The sequence below is a fragment of the Anser brachyrhynchus genome, assembly GCF_964034855.1.
Source record: "Anser brachyrhynchus genome assembly, chromosome: 32".
In the NCBI taxonomy this organism is placed as follows: Eukaryota; Metazoa; Chordata; class Aves; order Anseriformes; family Anatidae; genus Anser; species Anser brachyrhynchus.
The window spans coordinates 299,667-315,315 of record NC_137725.1 but is presented as its reverse complement, the minus strand read 5'-3'; the positions used below and the strand labels follow the sequence as shown (position 1 = coordinate 315,315).

The following is a 15,649-nucleotide window of genomic DNA, read 5'->3' as shown; positions in this document are numbered from 1 at the left end:
GCTGGGAGCGCAAAGGTGCTGAGCGGACGCCGTCGGAAGCGCCCAGAGGACCGACTTTCAGTACTTGTAGACCCTAAAGGCGTCTTTGCAAATCAGGCTGAGGTCCTTCAAGCGCTGCAGCGAGACGGAGCAGACCGGGTCCAGCACCGAGCAGCGGCGGCGTGGTCAAATTCAGCGCAGGGCGAGGGGAAATGGCACGGCCATGCTGTCCTGAGGACGCATTTTTCTGGCCAAAAGCAGCGTGGAGGCTGGGGTTTCCACAATACCCCATGGAAATCCCATCACAAATCAGGCACCCAGCTCCTCGGAGGGATGAGGGGCTCTGCGCAGGTGGGTTTTGCCAACACGTTTGTGTCTGATTACACGCAACCGCGGCCACCAAATCCCCTCCAGCCACCGGCTCCTCCTGGCCAAAGCAGAGACCTGGCAGAGGCCCAGCCCGCTCGGACCCAAGCAGCCCTTGGTGCCCACCCTTTGTGGCTGAAGGGTGAGGGAGAAGCCTTCTCGTGCCTGCCCGGCTCTCCCAGCCACCCCGGGGAAGCGGGCAAGCCCTGGTGTTTTTATTGCCATCCCCATCGCTGCCAAGCGCCTGCGTCACGGGCGGGGAGGAGGCTGCGCTCTCTGATGAAGCACGGAGGAGATAAGATCGGGCCGGTCAGAAAAGCCTTTAGAGGATGCTGCCAAACTCCAGCAACCCAGCAATACCCTGGGGTGTCCGTGCGGCCTGCCACCGCTGCGTCTCCCCCACCTCCCTGGCCAACACCAGACACCCCAAAAATTACGCCCGTGTTCGTATCTTTGAGTTTTGCAGACAAGGCTGAGCTGGGGATAAATACGGTTTTCTTGGAAATATGCGCAAGACGGACGCCCTGACTCGCTAACTGCAGAGATGCCACCCTGCCCGCGGCCCCGTTTCTCTCATTTCTGCTTCCACACTCTCATGACAAAGCACGACCTCCACCATCCCACTCTAGCTTTTGCCCCTGCTGACGAAATCAATCTAAAAACCAGATTTTTTTTCCAAATAACCCCACGCGCAGCACTGGCTGTGTTTTATCCAACACACAAGGCAGAGCCCAGCAGTAGAGGGAAGCTGATCCTGCCACGGGTTAATGTCGGGGTGCCTTTTTCCATGCTGCACCTCCAGATTCGCACTTTAACACCTCATTTGATCCACACCATTAAAACGAAACAACAAGCAGAGAAAGGCAGAAGCCCTTCTACTCTTGGAAGCCCTGGCAAGTTGTTCCGAAGGAGAACTTGGTGGTGGCCGCCCTGCTGAAGGGCCGGGGCTGCCACCGCGAGCAGAGCCGAGCAACAGCAAGAAAACCGGCACAGCCCCAGGGCGCATCCTTTGGGACGGGCTCCTCCGCACCGAGGAGCGGGGTCCGGCTCCTGCCCCATCACCAGGACGCAAAGCATCCACCCGGGACGGCGTGTCCCTAAGGCTCAGCCTCCCTCCTTCCATCCCAGCAGCCCAGGAGAGCCTTCGATCCCAACGTCGTGGCGGAAAATCGAGACAGCACGCCTCCGTGCCCCTGCTCGCCTCACCTGCTGCTCGCCGCCCTGCGCGCCACCAGTGGCCACGCTTCCAGGACCCCACTTTGCACCAGCTCCCTCCCCGCCTGGGATGGAGACGGTCAGCGCCGAGCCCGGCCAAAAAAAAAAAATAAAAAATCACTTACTTCTCGTAGTCGTGCTTGCAGTAGAGCTGCCGGTTGCGGCAGTAGCAGGTGCCGGAGAGGGGCTGCAGGCAGACGGCGCATTTCACGCAGCCTTCGTGCCAGGAGCGCTCGTTGACGCGCAGGAGGAAGCGGTCGGAGATGGGGGTGTCGCAGCCGGCGCACACCTCCCGCATCTTGGGGTCGGAACCTGGGCGGCGGGGAGAAGGCGGCGTGAGAAGGAGCTGGGCTCTGCCCCGGGACGCATGTTCCGTGCGGGGGTGTCTGCCTTTTGGGAGGGGGCGACGCTTAGCCTCGCACAACCGTTTGCTTGCACGATTATCTACTGGTTTGGGTGGGTTTTTTGTTGTTTTTTTTTTTAAAAAAAAAAGCACCACGTGGTGTTGGTGTCAGCGGCTGAGCACGCACAGGAGGGCGAGAAGGGAGGCTCGGCATGGAGCTCAGCCTTGAAAATGAAGGCAGAAGTTGGCCCATGCGAAAGCAGCAGCAAAGCCGCTCCTGCGAAAGCAGAGGAAAGGGTTTCTGTGCGGTGACTTCCAGGGGAATCGCGCTCCCGGCGTCGCACGAGCTGGACGTGGGGGACACGCACAATGGGAACCGGGGAGCCAACGTGGAGCAGATCCACGCAGGAGGTGGCGGGGCTGCAAACCTTGACCCAGGCCAGGGCACGGCCCCGGGGGTGAATTTTGCCCACTTTCGCCCCACGCTCGGTGCTAAGCTGTTTAAAAGAGGAAAGGCTGCAGAGATTTGGGAATTTTTTTTTTTTCCCCTCAGCTTTATCAACATGCAAATCTATGGCTGCTCTTCAAAGGCTTCGTCATGATAGCTTCAAGGTAGAGGAGTGAGCAATAAATGCACTATCTGCCGCGCTGGATCTGGGCTGCAGGCTGAGCCAGGCAGAGACGCCCCCTCCGATGCGCACAGCCTCCACGGTGCCAAGCTCCTTGGCTTTTACGAGCGCTTATCACCGTCCTCTCCCTCCCCAGCCTGGGAACACCTGCCCCAGAGGGGCTGGGGGGGACACGGTGGCTTCACGGGGACGAAGCTGCCGAGGGGAAGCAAGGTCTCGGAGGAGCGGGGGGCTCGGAGGGCTCGAGCCCTTGGCGAGCAGCAGGACCAGACGCAGGTCACTGCTCCGGGGCGAGGAGTGGAGAGGGGTTCTGCTGGCCTCTGCCCAAAGAGAGATTTGCACCAAAACCGGGCTGGGACACACGGAGGAGCCCTGACCCAGCCCCTCGGCAGCTGGCTTTCCAGCTTTTCCAGCTTTTGGAAATGTGTGCCCCGGGTGCAGAGGGGGCACGGAGCAGGCAGGGCTGCTGCAGGGACAAAATGCGGGTGGGCAGAAAGTGTCTGCACGCAGGAAGCTTTCTGAGCGCTCGCTCTGCCCAGGTTTAGCTGCAGCCAGAGACGGAGAAGCCACAACGTCCTGAAATCATCTGAAACCGCAGCAAAGGCGAGGGTGGCTCTGGGAAATTTGGGTAAAGGCAGGTGATCCTCTTTGCGTTTTGGGCACTGCTGCCATTACACCAAGGCAGGAGGAAATGTCGGCAGGGAGTAAATTTGAGTAATTCGGGTTCGCTACACCCACAAGCACCTCCAAAAACGGGGGTGTGTTGGGCAGCAGCAGCTTCTGCCACGTTTCATGGGGTCCTGCACCACCGGCATCCCATCCCAGCTGACTTCGGCTGCTTGCCCAAGCCCCTCGCGGCTCCCGGGCTCAGCACAGCCTCTTAATCGAGTGCTGGGGCTTGGAAATGGGACAGCAGCTCCTGTGGGAGGGGGACAGACCCTGAAAGCTTACGCTTCTTGCAGCCACCCTGAACGGCTGGGGCCAGAGCCGGTGTCGGGGCTCTCGGTGCTGCAGCAAGCCCAAAACTCGCTCCTCAAGGGCAGAGGCACGGATCTGTCCTCGCTGCAGCCCCTGCAAGCAGCTCGGGGGTGGAAATGGGGATTTGAGCTCAGGAAGGTGACAAATGAAGGTGTGCCGTGCCGGAGCAGCAGCACACCGGCACCGGGGCCACGAGGAGGGCTGTGATGGCGCAGCACCGGCACGGTGGGACCGTGGGTGCTCATCCCACCTCCGTCCAGTTCCCCCTTTTTTCCTCCGCTAGCAACTCCTGCGGTCAAACATTTTCACCCTTCTTGCATCCCAAGGGACCAAACCTCCAGTGGGTTACGGTGTGTGGCCGACGACCCCAAACTCCTCTTTAATTTGGGGGGAAAAAGCAGGGAATCGTTTCACGCCGGATTAGCCCAGGGCGGATATTTAAACAGCCGGGGACCGTTTCATAGCAAAAGGGGGATCGCTGTGAAAGGGAGAGGCAGAAAACTTGGGAGCGGAGGGGGTGGGCAGGGAGGCTGCTGGGGATTGAGGCTGGGGGGAGGAAGGGTCGGGATGCAGGGGCAGGGACAGCAGCGCAGCTCTGCCAGGCTGTGATTCCCACCAGAGCCTCTCTCGGTGCAAGGACACGAACGCGAACGATGCCCTTAGCACAGCGTGAGCGGTGTCGAGCTCGGGGGGCAGAGGGGATGCGAAAAGGCCCGGGGGAACGCCGGCTGCCCCCATTCCCCAGCGGGAACCGAAAGCGGAGGAGGTTCTGCCCTTCGCTGCCCCAAAGACCTCAGCCTTTTACGAGCGGCCGTAGAAATGCAACAGTTTGGCCCAGCCGCTGTGCTAACGAAGAGCAATTTCCACCCACCCTGCCGCAGCTCTGCGAGAAGGGGCGAAGGCATCAGGGGGGCAGCCCTCGGGTGCCTCGGTCTAAATTGTGCCCCCCCGCCCGGCCAGGCCCTGCTGGGGTGGCCGGATCCGGCCTCGCTCCGTTGGGGAGCGGCAAACCCCAGGCAGGGTGCGGGTGCGCAGTTGGGTTGTGCGTAAAATCAGCGAGGAAATGGGGGGGAACGGGGCTCGGAGGAGGCGAAGGGGCTTTTTTTTTGGGGTCAGGGCAGGCAAGGAAGGGTCGGATGCCGGGGCTGTCCCCGTCCATCCCGCGCTCGGTGCCTCGCTGGAGCCACCGAGCACCGTAAGGACAGCACCAGCCCCCCGGAGCTGTTTTGGGGTCGCAGGGGAAGGGGGACGAGGGGGACGTTTCGCAGCTTTACCGGGGCTTGGGCTGCCTCCAAAGCATCAAACCGCAAAACCGGGCTGAGCCCGGGGCCGCTCCCGTTCCCGGAGCACCGGGACCGGAGCCGATAGGGACGGAGGGGGACGGGGACAGGACGGGACGGGACGGGACGGGAGGGTTGGGGCCGGGCTCTGCTCGTTCCCCGCCGCCCCCGGCACTCACCGAAGCCCAGAACCGGCGTCGCCTGCTGCAAGCAGGACGGAGCCTCCTCCGTCTTCATCCCGGCGGCTGCGGGCGGAGAGCAGCGTTAGGACCGGCCGGGGGGGACCGAGCCCAAAGCCCCCCCCCAGCCCCGGGGGGGTCCCGTCGACCCCCGGCGTTCTCCGCGTCCCGGTAAACGAACGGCAACGAAATCCCGGCGGCGGCGACGCGCACCCGCCCCGGTCCTCCCGGTCCCGTTAGGGCAAGCCCCGACCTTGCCCCCGGGATCCCCGGGAGCCTCCCCGTCCGCTCCGGGTCCCGGGGATGCCGCGGCGGGGGTCGCTCCCCCCATCCCCAGCTCCGCGTCCAGGAGACCCGACGGGACCCCCCCCCCACACACCCGCGGGCCGGCTCCCGGTGCCCGGTTCCCGGTGCCCGGTTCCCGGTGTCCGGTGCCCGGTTCCCGGTGCCCGGTGCTGGGTGGGTTCTCCGCGCCCGGACGGGGCGCACCGGGAGCGCGTCCCCGGGGTTGCCGTCAACCGGGTACCGGCTCCCCGCGACCCCCCCCCCCCTCCCTCCCTCGTGCTCGGCACCTACCGGGGCACCGGCGGCACCGGCACCGGTACCGGCACCGGCGCTTTTCGGGGAGCGGAGCGGGGCGCGAGTGTGCGCGGGGCAGAGCGCGCAGCCCCCGCTCGTGTCCGCGCCCGTGCCCGTGAGCGCCGCCGCCCCCCGCCTCCCCCGGGAGCGCGCCTGAGCCGGGAGCGCGTCGGGGGCCCCATCCCGCCGGGCCCCCCGAGCTGGAGCCCGCTGCGCGCGGAGCCCCGTCGGCGACTGTCGCGATAGAGGCGGCGCTCCCCGCTGGCGCCGGGGTCGGGGTTCCGTGGGAATAGGGCGGTCGTGGGGCTCCGCGCAGCCCGGCGCGTTAATCCGCCGCTTTACCGCTCCCCGAAGGGCTGCCGGTTCTGTCGCGACAGCCGTGTCGCCGACAGGGAAGGCGGCGGCTCGTCCTCCCGCCGTCGGGGCGGTCGCGGTGCCCGGGCTCGGCTCGCTTCGATGGCCCCGGCCCTCCCCCGGCTTCCAAACGAATCCGCCGCCGGCACCGTCCCGGCAGCGGGGAGAGGGGGGGGGACGGTGGGGACCCCCCCGGGGGCTGCCCGGCCCGGCCGCCCCCTGAACCCCGGGGGCTCCCCCGGGGCGAGAAGGAGGCAGGGGACCCCCGGGATGGGGCGCGGCGGGGGGGTGCCCTTGTTGGGGGGGGTTCCTTGTAGGGGGGGTGTCCCTATGGGGGGGGGGGGGGGTCCTTATAGGGGGGGCGCTATGGCGGGGGGGGCGCCATGGCGGGGGGGGGCGCCCACCTTTTGGTGCCAGCAGCCCCTCTTGGCACAGCGCAAAGCTCGGCTCATCCGATGCCAAGCGGGGGCCGGGCAGTTTTGCAAAGTGGAATCCAAATTATATTTTTTTTTTTTAAAAAAAAGGAAAAGTTCCCAAAAATGACTATTTTTTTTTTCCCTGATAGGAAAACTGAGCTGGCACCAACTCCCCAGACACAGCGCTCGACCCGCACCCTGCATCCCCTTTGTGCCCGCCGCCGCCCCAGCTCGGCCTCCCCAGAGCAGAGAGGCCGCGTTAACCATTGCTCCAGAGCAATAATCCTCCTTTATTCGGCCGAGCTCCCCATGGAGAAGCTGGATTCCTGCTTAGGACCATGGAAGTCCAACCCCGTCCCCAGCGGGACAGGGCGGTCGAGAGGAACCGGCAGGAAACGGGCAGGATAGTATAAATTAAGAAGAGAAAGGAAACATTTGGGGTGCCGGGGCGCCGGCACGCCGCTTTGCTCAGCACCGCTCAGTGGGGCACAGGCTTTTCGCAGAGGTAGTAGCACTCGAAGGTGCAGTAGACGTCGTTCCACTGCCCAGAGGTCCAGACGTGGGCGCAGTCCTCGTTGTTGCCGCTGTTGTTGGGCTCGCCCTCCTTCCAGAACCTGGGCAGAGAAAATGTCGAATCGGGTGAGGGAAATGCAGGGAGCGTGGGGTGGGGACTAGCTACGCCTGTCTTGGATGATTTTGGATGATTCTGGGCGCCTTTAGATGCTGCGCTTGGCTCTGCTACTGTGTTAGACCTGGTGTGAAACAGGGGTGCGCCAGCAGGCTGCGGTTTTGGGGTGCCCGGGGGGGGCAGGCTGGCACTCACGTGAACGTGCTCTTGTAGTCGGTCCCGTCGATCCATTCCCACTCCCCTTCCGAGTTCCCGTCCGTCAGCCCAATCCAGAAGCGCTCATTCCTTGTCCTGAACATGACAAAATTCTGCAGCGGGGAGAGGGATCAGGAGGGGAAAGCGCCAGGAAAGGGCTCCGGGAGCCAGCGGGCTCGGGGCACAGCCGAGCCCTGCGCTTGGCTGCTCCTTGGGGTCGCGGAGGAGCGGGACGGGGACCAGAGCATCCCGCAGAACCGCGGAGCCCGGCCTGGCGGGCAGGCAGCACGAGTTCTGCCTGCTCTCTGCTGGCTGCTGCCGAGGACAACAGCAGGCTCTGGGATGCTCCGGCATCCCAAAGTTGGGGCCGTGGGGCACGGAGCAAAGGATGCGGACAGGAGCTGGGTCTAACTGGTGGCTGCTGGGGTCTTTACCTGCTTGGCGAAGCTGTTAATGATGGCCAGGCGCGAGTGCATCTCCTCGCACTGGGTCTTTGCCTTGTACCAGCTCATTCTGTCTATGGAGAAGTAGTAGCATTTGCCATCGAAGTATTCCCACTCCCTGGCTTCGGCTCCGCAGGGAAACACTGGGGGAAGAAGGATGGGGGGCAGTCAGGAGGGATTTCCCAGCAGTGCTCCAGTGCCAAACTGGTGCGGGCACAATCCTGCAGCTGTATATTGGGTTCCCACAAAAGCACCTAAAAGACGCCTCTACTACAAGGTGGATTTTTATTTCCAATGGAAAAAAAACTTGTCAGAAGGCAGGAGAGCAGACCCCGCTGGACCACCCAGCCCTCCTGGAGCCCTGTCTGTGCAGGTGCCAGCTTAGGGAAAGCGCGGGGGCTGGGGGGGTACAAAGCCGTGGGTCTGGGCAGCTTGCGGGACTTACAGAGGGAATCCCTGTTGGAAAAGTTCAGTTTCTTCTCTGTGTGCACCTCGTTGAGTTTAGAAGAGATGGCAGAAACTGCGTTGAGAGAGGGAGAGAGACACGGTGGGGTACTGGTTGTACTGGTATCGGCCAAGGATGAGGATGAGCTCTGTTCTGGTGCATTGAACCCACTCCCTGCTCCATGCCTCATCCTTTGGAGGTCTCCGTGGAGGTCCGAGCCCCCAGCATGGTGCCAGCCCCCAGCCCCACAACCTCATGCATCTCTTGGTCCTACCCGCCTCATTAATTAGCGTGAATTAGCGTGAAGCATCCACCCGCTCAGAGGGGCTTTGGTACCTCTGGAGAGCGACACCGCAAACAGGGTGATCATCAGCAAGAAGGAGAGCGCCAGCAGAAGGTAAATCGTGAGAAAGGACCTCAGCTTCTGCTGGAAGAAGCTTCTGTCTTTAAAATAAAACACAAGAGATGTGAAAAACGGTTCCCCTCTGGCCACCGGATTAATTTGAGTTTCATAGCTCCTCGGGCTCCATTGATAGAAGGGTTAATGAATAACCTGGAATGGTTAACTTTTTGCTACAGAAGGCAAAATTTGGGTGGTAGCTCCTGTCCCGACCCCTCTGGGGCACAGCGATGGGCACAACGGCTGTCACGCCGGTGCCTTGTGCTAGCATTGCCCCGTGTTATGGGGCAGGGCAGGTGATTTTCTGCCAGGTTTCACACAAACAGAACAAAACCAGTGCCTCCTCTACAGAAATGATGTTTTTATGCTGTGTATTTTGGGATATGACATGTTCTAGACCCTCCTGGCTGCCTGGTGGAAAAGCAAAATGGATTTCCCTAGTGACAGCCCTCTGGGGGGGGGTCTTTGCTGTCCCTTACTGGTGCTGGGGGGCTCGGAGGGGGTCAGAGCCACCCTTGGGAGGTCTGTGAGGGTGCTGGGAGCCCATTTTGGGGCCCTGGGTCCCTTCCAGGTTGAACGAACCCACTCTCGGGTGCTGCTGGGTGGGCACCCGGCTCCTCCCCAGCACCCACAGCCCCTCACTGCCCCCCTCACCCGTTCTCCAGCTGATTCTCAACTCAGGGAGCAGCTTCTTAGGGCAAGGTTCCTCACCCCAACCAATCAAGCCCGTTAGATCCAATTAGCCAAGCTCCCTAACGGCTGCCCTGAAGACCAGACCTTCCTCTTCCTCACAAACCAGGCGCCTTGGCAGGGGAAGACCAGGCTGGGAGACCGGGGCTCGGTGCCTCTCTCCATGAAGCAGCGGATCGAAGGGTTTAGCAGGGCCGAGGTTTACCTTTAAAGATGTGCAGGTCATCGTGGAGATGTTCCTCGTCCATCGCCACGAGCTTTGGCTGGCCCTAGGAGCACGTAGGTAGGAGCTTGGTCATCAGAGTGTTTGGAGGAGAGGACGCGCAGAGCCTCTGGGGACGTTCGGTCCAAAGGTTAGCGTTTAACCAGCAGGTTTTCGAGCTGCCTCTTATTGGCTCCTGCTCTCAAAATAGCAGCTTGGATCGCGTCCACTTCCAACAACCCGCCCGTCTGGGGGGCTCTCGGCCAGCCGAGCCGGGCGCCCGTTTGGGTTGAACATCCCTGTGGAGTGAAAAGGGCAAATTGTCGGCTTCCTGAGGCGGTTCCCTCGAGTGGAAGGGAACGAACGTGCCGCTTCCAGAGCAGGTCTGGAAAACAGACTCCGGTTTGGGAAGGCGCTGCTTGGGAACGTCAGCCTTCTGACGAAGCGCTGCTCCCTGAATTCATCGATAACCCGGAGTTCAGGGCCTCTCTGTGCCGAATTCTTTTCGTTTTGGGGGCCGTGGCCTTCACTCCCCTCAGCCCCGACACAACCCCGTCTCCTGTTCCATACGCCGGCTTTGCTGGGGTTGTGGCTGGCTTTCTGCAAGTCTTTCGGCCCGCATTTAAGAAGCGTAGGGGGTTGCTTCTGTGATGTGCACACAGTGAGGCGGGCTTGGGGGAAGAACCGTGCAAGCTAAAGGAGTTACGTGATGGCCAAAGATGAAATGGAGACCGGACCCCCCTCCGAGCTTGGGACTGAGAAGAAATGAGGCCCTGGAAGAGCTCCCCAAAGCTTGTGGGGAGAAGATGCTTCAGCTGATGGATGAGGAGGGGCAATGCTGTGCTGCTGGGGCATCGATGGATGACTTCAGAGGGCCCTTCCAGTCCTTCACTCCTACATTTTGCCTCTGGTCACCCAATATTCACAGTTCCCCTCAGGCGATAGCCAGCAGCCAAAACTTAATGCAGCGGGAAGGCTGCTCTGAGGCGCGTGGACTTGCAATTGCTGTTCTGTGCTATTCCACGTTCAGAAATTATGCATTCTGCAGAGATGATGGAAAACGGGCAAGTTGGGACCGTCAGATATTAAATTACGTTGTTCGGTGCGCTGTGCCATCAGGCTCGCAAGCATCCCACTGCAAACATCGGGAGAACATTTAGGTTCTCCCGGCATCAGGCTGCACGTTGACTGACTGACAAATTTGTCTGGTTTTAATTTTCCCTTTTGCTGTTTTACCTTCGCTCTCCGAGCCCAGAGAGTGCTGGGACAGATAGTGCTGAAGTTTTAATAACGCTAATTACTCCAGCGTAAATCTCTGGGCCTGCGATAAACACGTAGCAGCGGTTATTAAGCTGGCAGCCTTGGGATGCTTTCCAAAGCAGAGCTGGGGCATTTACCACTGTTTATTTGCCCCAAAGCTACAGCGAGATTGTTTGTGTATAGGAACAGGAAAGCAGAATGAGGCCAGGGCACAAAGACCGGCTGCTAGCGAGGCGCACAGCAACGAGGATTTCGTCACAGGGGTCAGTGCCATCCAGGGCTGGCCGAAACCTAGCAGCTCGTTGCACAACCCGCAGCTGAACGGAGGGGAGGGGGTGCAGGGGGTGAAAAGAGCCGCGTCTCGAAGCAGGACCTGGTAGGAGAGAGGCTCAGCAGAGCCATTAATCCTTCCTCCCACTGCATTTCCTAGGAAATCTCCCTTGTCTCTCCTGGCTCCCACTAGGGAAAAAAACATCGAGCAACTTGTGTTCTGCAGGAAACCGGTTTGTATCAGAGGGGATGTGAACATCCAAGAGAATCTCTTAGAGGATCCTGGGCCTGGACATTTGCTCGAGCTCTCTTCAAGCGTTGTCCCTACCATAAAGGAAAATATTCCCTAGGACTGGAAGGGTGGCTAAAGTGGGAGACAAATCCCTGGGTGTCCCCGAGGCACCTTGTCTCACCGCAGCTTTGTTAATACCCGAGTGCACTGCTTGGTGTCAGAAGCTGCCTGAATTCTTTATTTTATTTAGTTCAGTTAAAACCTTGCAGCAGGGAGGAGACATAAGTCAAAATATTTGTTATTTATTTAATAAATACAATATCTGATTTAAAAACGCCCTTGGCTGACTCCGCGATCCAAGAATAGCAATGTCACAGCGCTACAGCCACAACGTCCGTTATCTGGGGTTACAACACTGCAGGTGGGAGGAGATCCGGGGCAATAAAAAGTGGCAGGGCAACGTGGCTGCTCCCAGGAAAGCCAAGAGAGGCGATGGCAGCCTCGACGATGCCTGCAAGCCCACGCCAGTCCGCCTGTGGCCACCCGTTGTTCTTAGCACCATTTAGGAAGCCCCGGGACCAAAACTTCCTGGAGAACAGCTTCAAACACCAGTCCTGGGGGAAGGCACCAGTGTGATGACAGCCTGGCCTGTGACAACAACGCTGTCTGGGCAGATCACCCCAGCTCTTCCAAGAACACAGCCCTGGCACGTGTGGCTGAAATATTTCTTCCTCAGCACAGCCTGCAGCCTACGTGCGGGGCGGTGAGGCAATCGGGTTAGGCATTAACTGGACGTCTGGGCTTTGGGCTCAGCGGCAGGAGGGCGCCTCGCTTCACTCCTGCAATTCGGCACGCGTTAAGCTGCTGCCTGATGCTTAGCAGCAGGGGGAAGAGGAGCAAACAGAGCTTTAGCTTGTAAACCGGCCACGCACACACCCTCTAGCCTCAGCCAGACCAGCTTGGCTCACTGTTTCAGCCCCTAAATAATTCTGTTCCCCAAAACGTGAACAGCAGCTCCCAGGTAATAAGGTTTTACCCCCAAAAAGGGGAATTGGAAACTCAGCAATGAGTGGTGAACGCCCTCCCACTTTGGGCTGTTCAAGGAGTGTGTGAGAAGCTAGTTTGGCAAGCTCGCCTGAATTTTACCCATTGCCTCATCTCCAAAGTCAGCCCCGTCCAGTTTCAGGTTCCTCAGCTGGGGAAGCGCTTGGCACAAAGTGGCAATGGCATCGGGGGAAAACTTATTGCAGTGGTCAAGGTGCAGCGTCTCCAGGCACGTCAGGGCTGCTAAACAAGCCAGGCCCATGTTTGTCAGGGAGTGAGTGCTGCTGATCTCCAGGAACCGGAGATGTTTCATGTGGCGCCCGATGAAGTGCAGGGCCGAGTCGGTAACGACGCAGTGACGCAGCACCAGGCGCTCCAGCTGCTCCAGGTGCGGAGCCGCGCTCTGAATCCCCGCGTCTGTTATGCGGTAGGTCCCCGACAGGGTCAGCGTCCTCAGGCGGTTGCGGGAAGAGACGTTCAGCAGGTGCTGGTTGGAAAACGCAGGGACTTTGCGGACCACAAGGTGCTGCAGCCGGGGCAGGGCTTGGGCGTCAGAGCCGCAGAACCAGGCAGCAGGGATTTCGCAGCGGCTCAGCTCCAGCACCGTGATGGAATCGGGGAAGCTCTCGTAGGGCAGCAGGCGCAGGTCGGCTTCGGCCAGACAGAGCCTTGTGAGCCGCGGGCAGCGTTTTGCCAGGGCGGCCAGCAGCGCAGGGGTCAGCAGCCGCTCCCTGCCGCCGGCAAGCAGCGCGCCCCGAACCCGCAGCGTCCTCAGGCTGTCGCCCAGGCGGTGCCGCACCAGCTGCCACAGGATCTTGGTGCTGAGCTGGGGGGAGAAAATAAATAGAAATAAATAAAAAATAAAAAAAGGGGGGCGATCACACAAGGGGGCCGGAGGGGTGCGGACCGCAGCCGGGGAAGAAGCCCACCTTGTGTGGGCTCAGGTCCACGTCTGCCCACAGCACCCGGTCCTGCACCAGCTGCCTCCAACGCCGGCAGACCCTGCAGGGAGGAGAGAAAGGAGTCACGGAGGAGGCCGGGGGACCGGAGAGGAGGCGGCCGAGCCCCCGGGGGACCGGGGAGGAGGCGGCCGGGGGACCGGGGACCCTCGGGGAAGGAGGCAGTCGGGGCTTGGAGACCGAAGGAAGCGGCCAGGGCTCCGCAGGAGGCCGCGGGAGAGGCCTGGTCGCCGGTGCCGGCCCCACCTGGCCGCACGGAGCCGATCCCGCAGCGGCAACAGCGCCAGGACCCGCAGCAGCACCGAGTCAGGCATCTCCGCCGCCATCTTGGCCGCCATCTTGCGCGCCGCCATTAGGGGGCGCCGCGGCGCTTCCGGCCCCGCGCACTTCCGCTTCCGGTGCGGCGGAGGCGGCGGAGGAGCTGCGCAGGGAACGGCGGCGGCGGCGGTGAGTGCTGGGACCTCCCCCGCGTGGGCCCCGTTAGCCCCGATAAACCCTCCCGGGGTCTCTCCCGTCACTCTTAGCAATCCTCCCGCTTCTCGGTAATCCCCGTTCCCGGTAAAGCCCGCCTCCGGTAACTCACTCCCCCAGTAAGCCCCCCTCCGGTAACCCCCGCCACCGGTAACCCCCGCCACCGGTAACCCCCAACCCCCCCCATAAACCCCACCCCTGGTAACCCTCAGCCCCAGTAACCCCTCCCCCCGGTACTCCCCCTCCGGTAACCCCCCCCCCCCGTTCCCGGTAACCACCTCCCCCCCCCCCCCCCCCTTTCGCCGCCGTTCCCCCGAGCACCCCCCGGTGACCCCTGTTTTCCCCCAGCAACCATGATCGAAGTCGTTTGCAACGACCGCTTGGGCAAGAAGGTGCGGGTGAAATGCAAGTATCCCCCGGGACCGGGATAGCACCGGGGGGGCACCGGGGGACCGGGATGGCACCGGGGGGGACACCAGCGGGCACCAGGGGACCGGGGAGGAGACCAGGGGGTTGCCAGGGGACCAGGAGACTACTGGGAGGGCACTGGGGGACTGGGAGGGGACTGTGAGGGCACCAGAGGGAGGACTGGGGGGGACTGGGAGAGCACTGGGGAGGACTGGGGGGCACTGGGGGACTGGGAGAACACTGGGAGGGGACTGGGGGACACTGGGAGGGGACCAGGAAAGCACCAGGAGGGCTCTGGGGGAGGCACCGAGAGGGTACTGGGGACTGGGAGGGCACCAAGGAGCACCAGGGGGGTGCTGGGGGGACGCTGGAGGGTGCTGGGGGGACGCTGGAGGGCACAGGGGGGGCTCCTCCTGCTTCTGCTTTCCTTAACGGGGCCGCCAGCACCGAGGACTCCATCCGCGACTTGAAGAAGCTCATTGCGGCGCAGACGGGGACCCGCTGGGACAAGATCGTGCTGAAGAAGTGGTGAGCGGCCGGGGAGGGGACAGGGAGCACCCGCTGCGTCCCCGGGGCGCTTCGGGACGGGGCCGTGACGACCGGCCCGTGCCTCACTGTCGCGTTCCCCGCAGGTACACCATCTTCAAGGACCACGTCACGCTCGGGGACTGTATCCTTCCTGCGGGGCGTCGCGGCGGCCCCCCTCCGGGGGCGCGTTCCCGTTAAATAGGGGGGCGAGGGCGGGTGCCTGGCACTGTGCCGTTAGCAGGCGGGGAGGTTCAACCGGGGAACGGGGACGTCGTCACCCCCGTCACAACCACCTCGTGGAATTATTAAGGTTGGAGAAGCCCTCCAAGGGCCAATAGTCCCCCTGCCGCCGCTGCCACCCACCGAACCGTGTCCCCAAGCGCCACGTCCAACCTTTCCTTGAACACCCCCGGGGACGGTGACTCCGCCGCCTCCCCGGGCAACCCGTCCCAACGCCTGACCGCTCTTTCTGAGCAGAAACTTCTCAAAATTTCCAACCTGAACCTCCCCTGGCGCAACTTGGGACCGTTCCCTCTGGTCCTGTCACTGGTTACCTGCGAGAAGAGGCCGACCCCCGGCTCCCCGCACCTCCCTTTTGTGCTCCAGGCCCTTCCCCAGCTTCGGAGCCCTTCTCTGGACACGCTCCAGCGCCTCGATGCCCTTCTGGTAGCGAGGGGCCCAAAACTGAACGCAGCACTCGAGGTGCGGCCTCACCAGAGCAGGGTGCAGGGGGGGCGATCGCCTCCCTGCTCCTGGTGGCCGCGCTGTCCCTGATGCGAGCCACGGTGCCGTTGGCCACCGGGACGCGCAGCCAGCTCACGTTCGGTTCCTTCCCCCTCTCCTTAACTCCAGCCTGCAGATGAGATCCACGATGGCATGAACCTGGAGCTGTACTACCAGTAGCCGGGCCACCAGCGGCCTCCTCATCCCTTCCCAGTGCTCCCAGTTCCCCCACCCACCAGTGAAACCAGTGTCCCCCCATGGGATCCCCCATTCCTTTCCCCCGGCATGGCTGGGCTCCGGCCCCGCTGAGGCTCTAAGCGTCCCCACGGGTGGTTTTTTTTCTAGTTTCTAATAAACTCCTCCCTCCACTCGCTGCTCTCTGCGTGCTTTTGGGAGCGGGGGCCGCGATCGGTGCCCCCGGGACCGCGATCGG

The 15,649-nt window shown here is 62.0% G+C and overlaps 4 protein-coding genes across 9 annotated transcripts in view; 1 reads left to right on the top strand and 3 right to left on the bottom strand.

Moving 5' to 3' along the window:
* LOC308184406 (LIM homeobox transcription factor 1-alpha-like) overlaps positions 1 to 6,152 on the bottom strand; it is a 30,753-nt gene extending 24,601 nt beyond the window's left edge. The window contains exons 1-3 of one of the 3 annotated variants that reach the window (XM_080571476.1): positions 5,891 to 6,152; positions 4,970 to 5,035; positions 1,686 to 1,872 (exon numbers count right to left, since the gene is read on the bottom strand). In XM_080571476.1, the coding sequence (XP_080427602.1) occupies positions 1,686 to 1,872; positions 4,970 to 5,027 (245 nt within the window). In that variant the 5' untranslated portion in view covers positions 5,028 to 5,035; positions 5,891 to 6,152. The other 2 variants (XM_080571475.1, XM_080571477.1) reach the window with 2 other exon arrangements.
* UBL5 (ubiquitin like 5) lies at positions 156 to 15,584 on the top strand. Of its 4 annotated transcripts, none has more exons than XM_080571505.1 (5): positions 156 to 162; positions 13,906 to 13,966; positions 14,410 to 14,493; positions 14,598 to 14,635; positions 15,353 to 15,584. In XM_080571505.1, the coding sequence occupies exons 2-5, from the start codon at positions 13,911 to 13,913 to the stop codon at positions 15,394 to 15,396; spliced, it is 222 nt and encodes a 73-aa protein (XP_080427631.1). In that variant the 5' UTR covers positions 156 to 162; positions 13,906 to 13,910; the 3' UTR covers positions 15,397 to 15,584. The 4 variants fall into 4 exon arrangements, with proteins under 4 accessions (XP_080427631.1, XP_080427628.1, XP_080427629.1 ...); XM_080571502.1 differs by lacking the exon at positions 156 to 162 and adding an exon at positions 13,440 to 13,533; XM_080571503.1 differs by lacking the exon at positions 156 to 162 and adding an exon at positions 13,467 to 13,676.
* LOC308184412 (hepatic lectin-like) lies at positions 6,589 to 9,484 on the bottom strand. Its single transcript, XM_080571491.1, has 6 exons — positions 9,325 to 9,484; positions 8,366 to 8,473; positions 8,030 to 8,104; positions 7,576 to 7,727; positions 7,142 to 7,254; positions 6,589 to 6,932 (listed from the first exon to the last, which is right to left on the bottom strand). Exons 1-6 carry the CDS (start codon positions 9,365 to 9,367, stop codon positions 6,797 to 6,799), a joined length of 627 nt encoding a protein of 208 aa, XP_080427617.1. The 5' UTR covers positions 9,368 to 9,484; the 3' UTR covers positions 6,589 to 6,796.
* FBXL12 (F-box and leucine rich repeat protein 12) lies at positions 11,372 to 13,511 on the bottom strand. The gene is made up of 3 exons (XM_080571489.1): positions 13,333 to 13,511; positions 13,057 to 13,129; positions 11,372 to 12,953 (listed from the first exon to the last, which is right to left on the bottom strand). Exons 1-3 carry the CDS (start codon positions 13,437 to 13,439, stop codon positions 12,201 to 12,203), a joined length of 933 nt encoding a protein of 310 aa, XP_080427615.1. The 5' UTR covers positions 13,440 to 13,511; the 3' UTR covers positions 11,372 to 12,200.
* Positions 15,585 to 15,649: the final 65 nt, after the last annotated feature.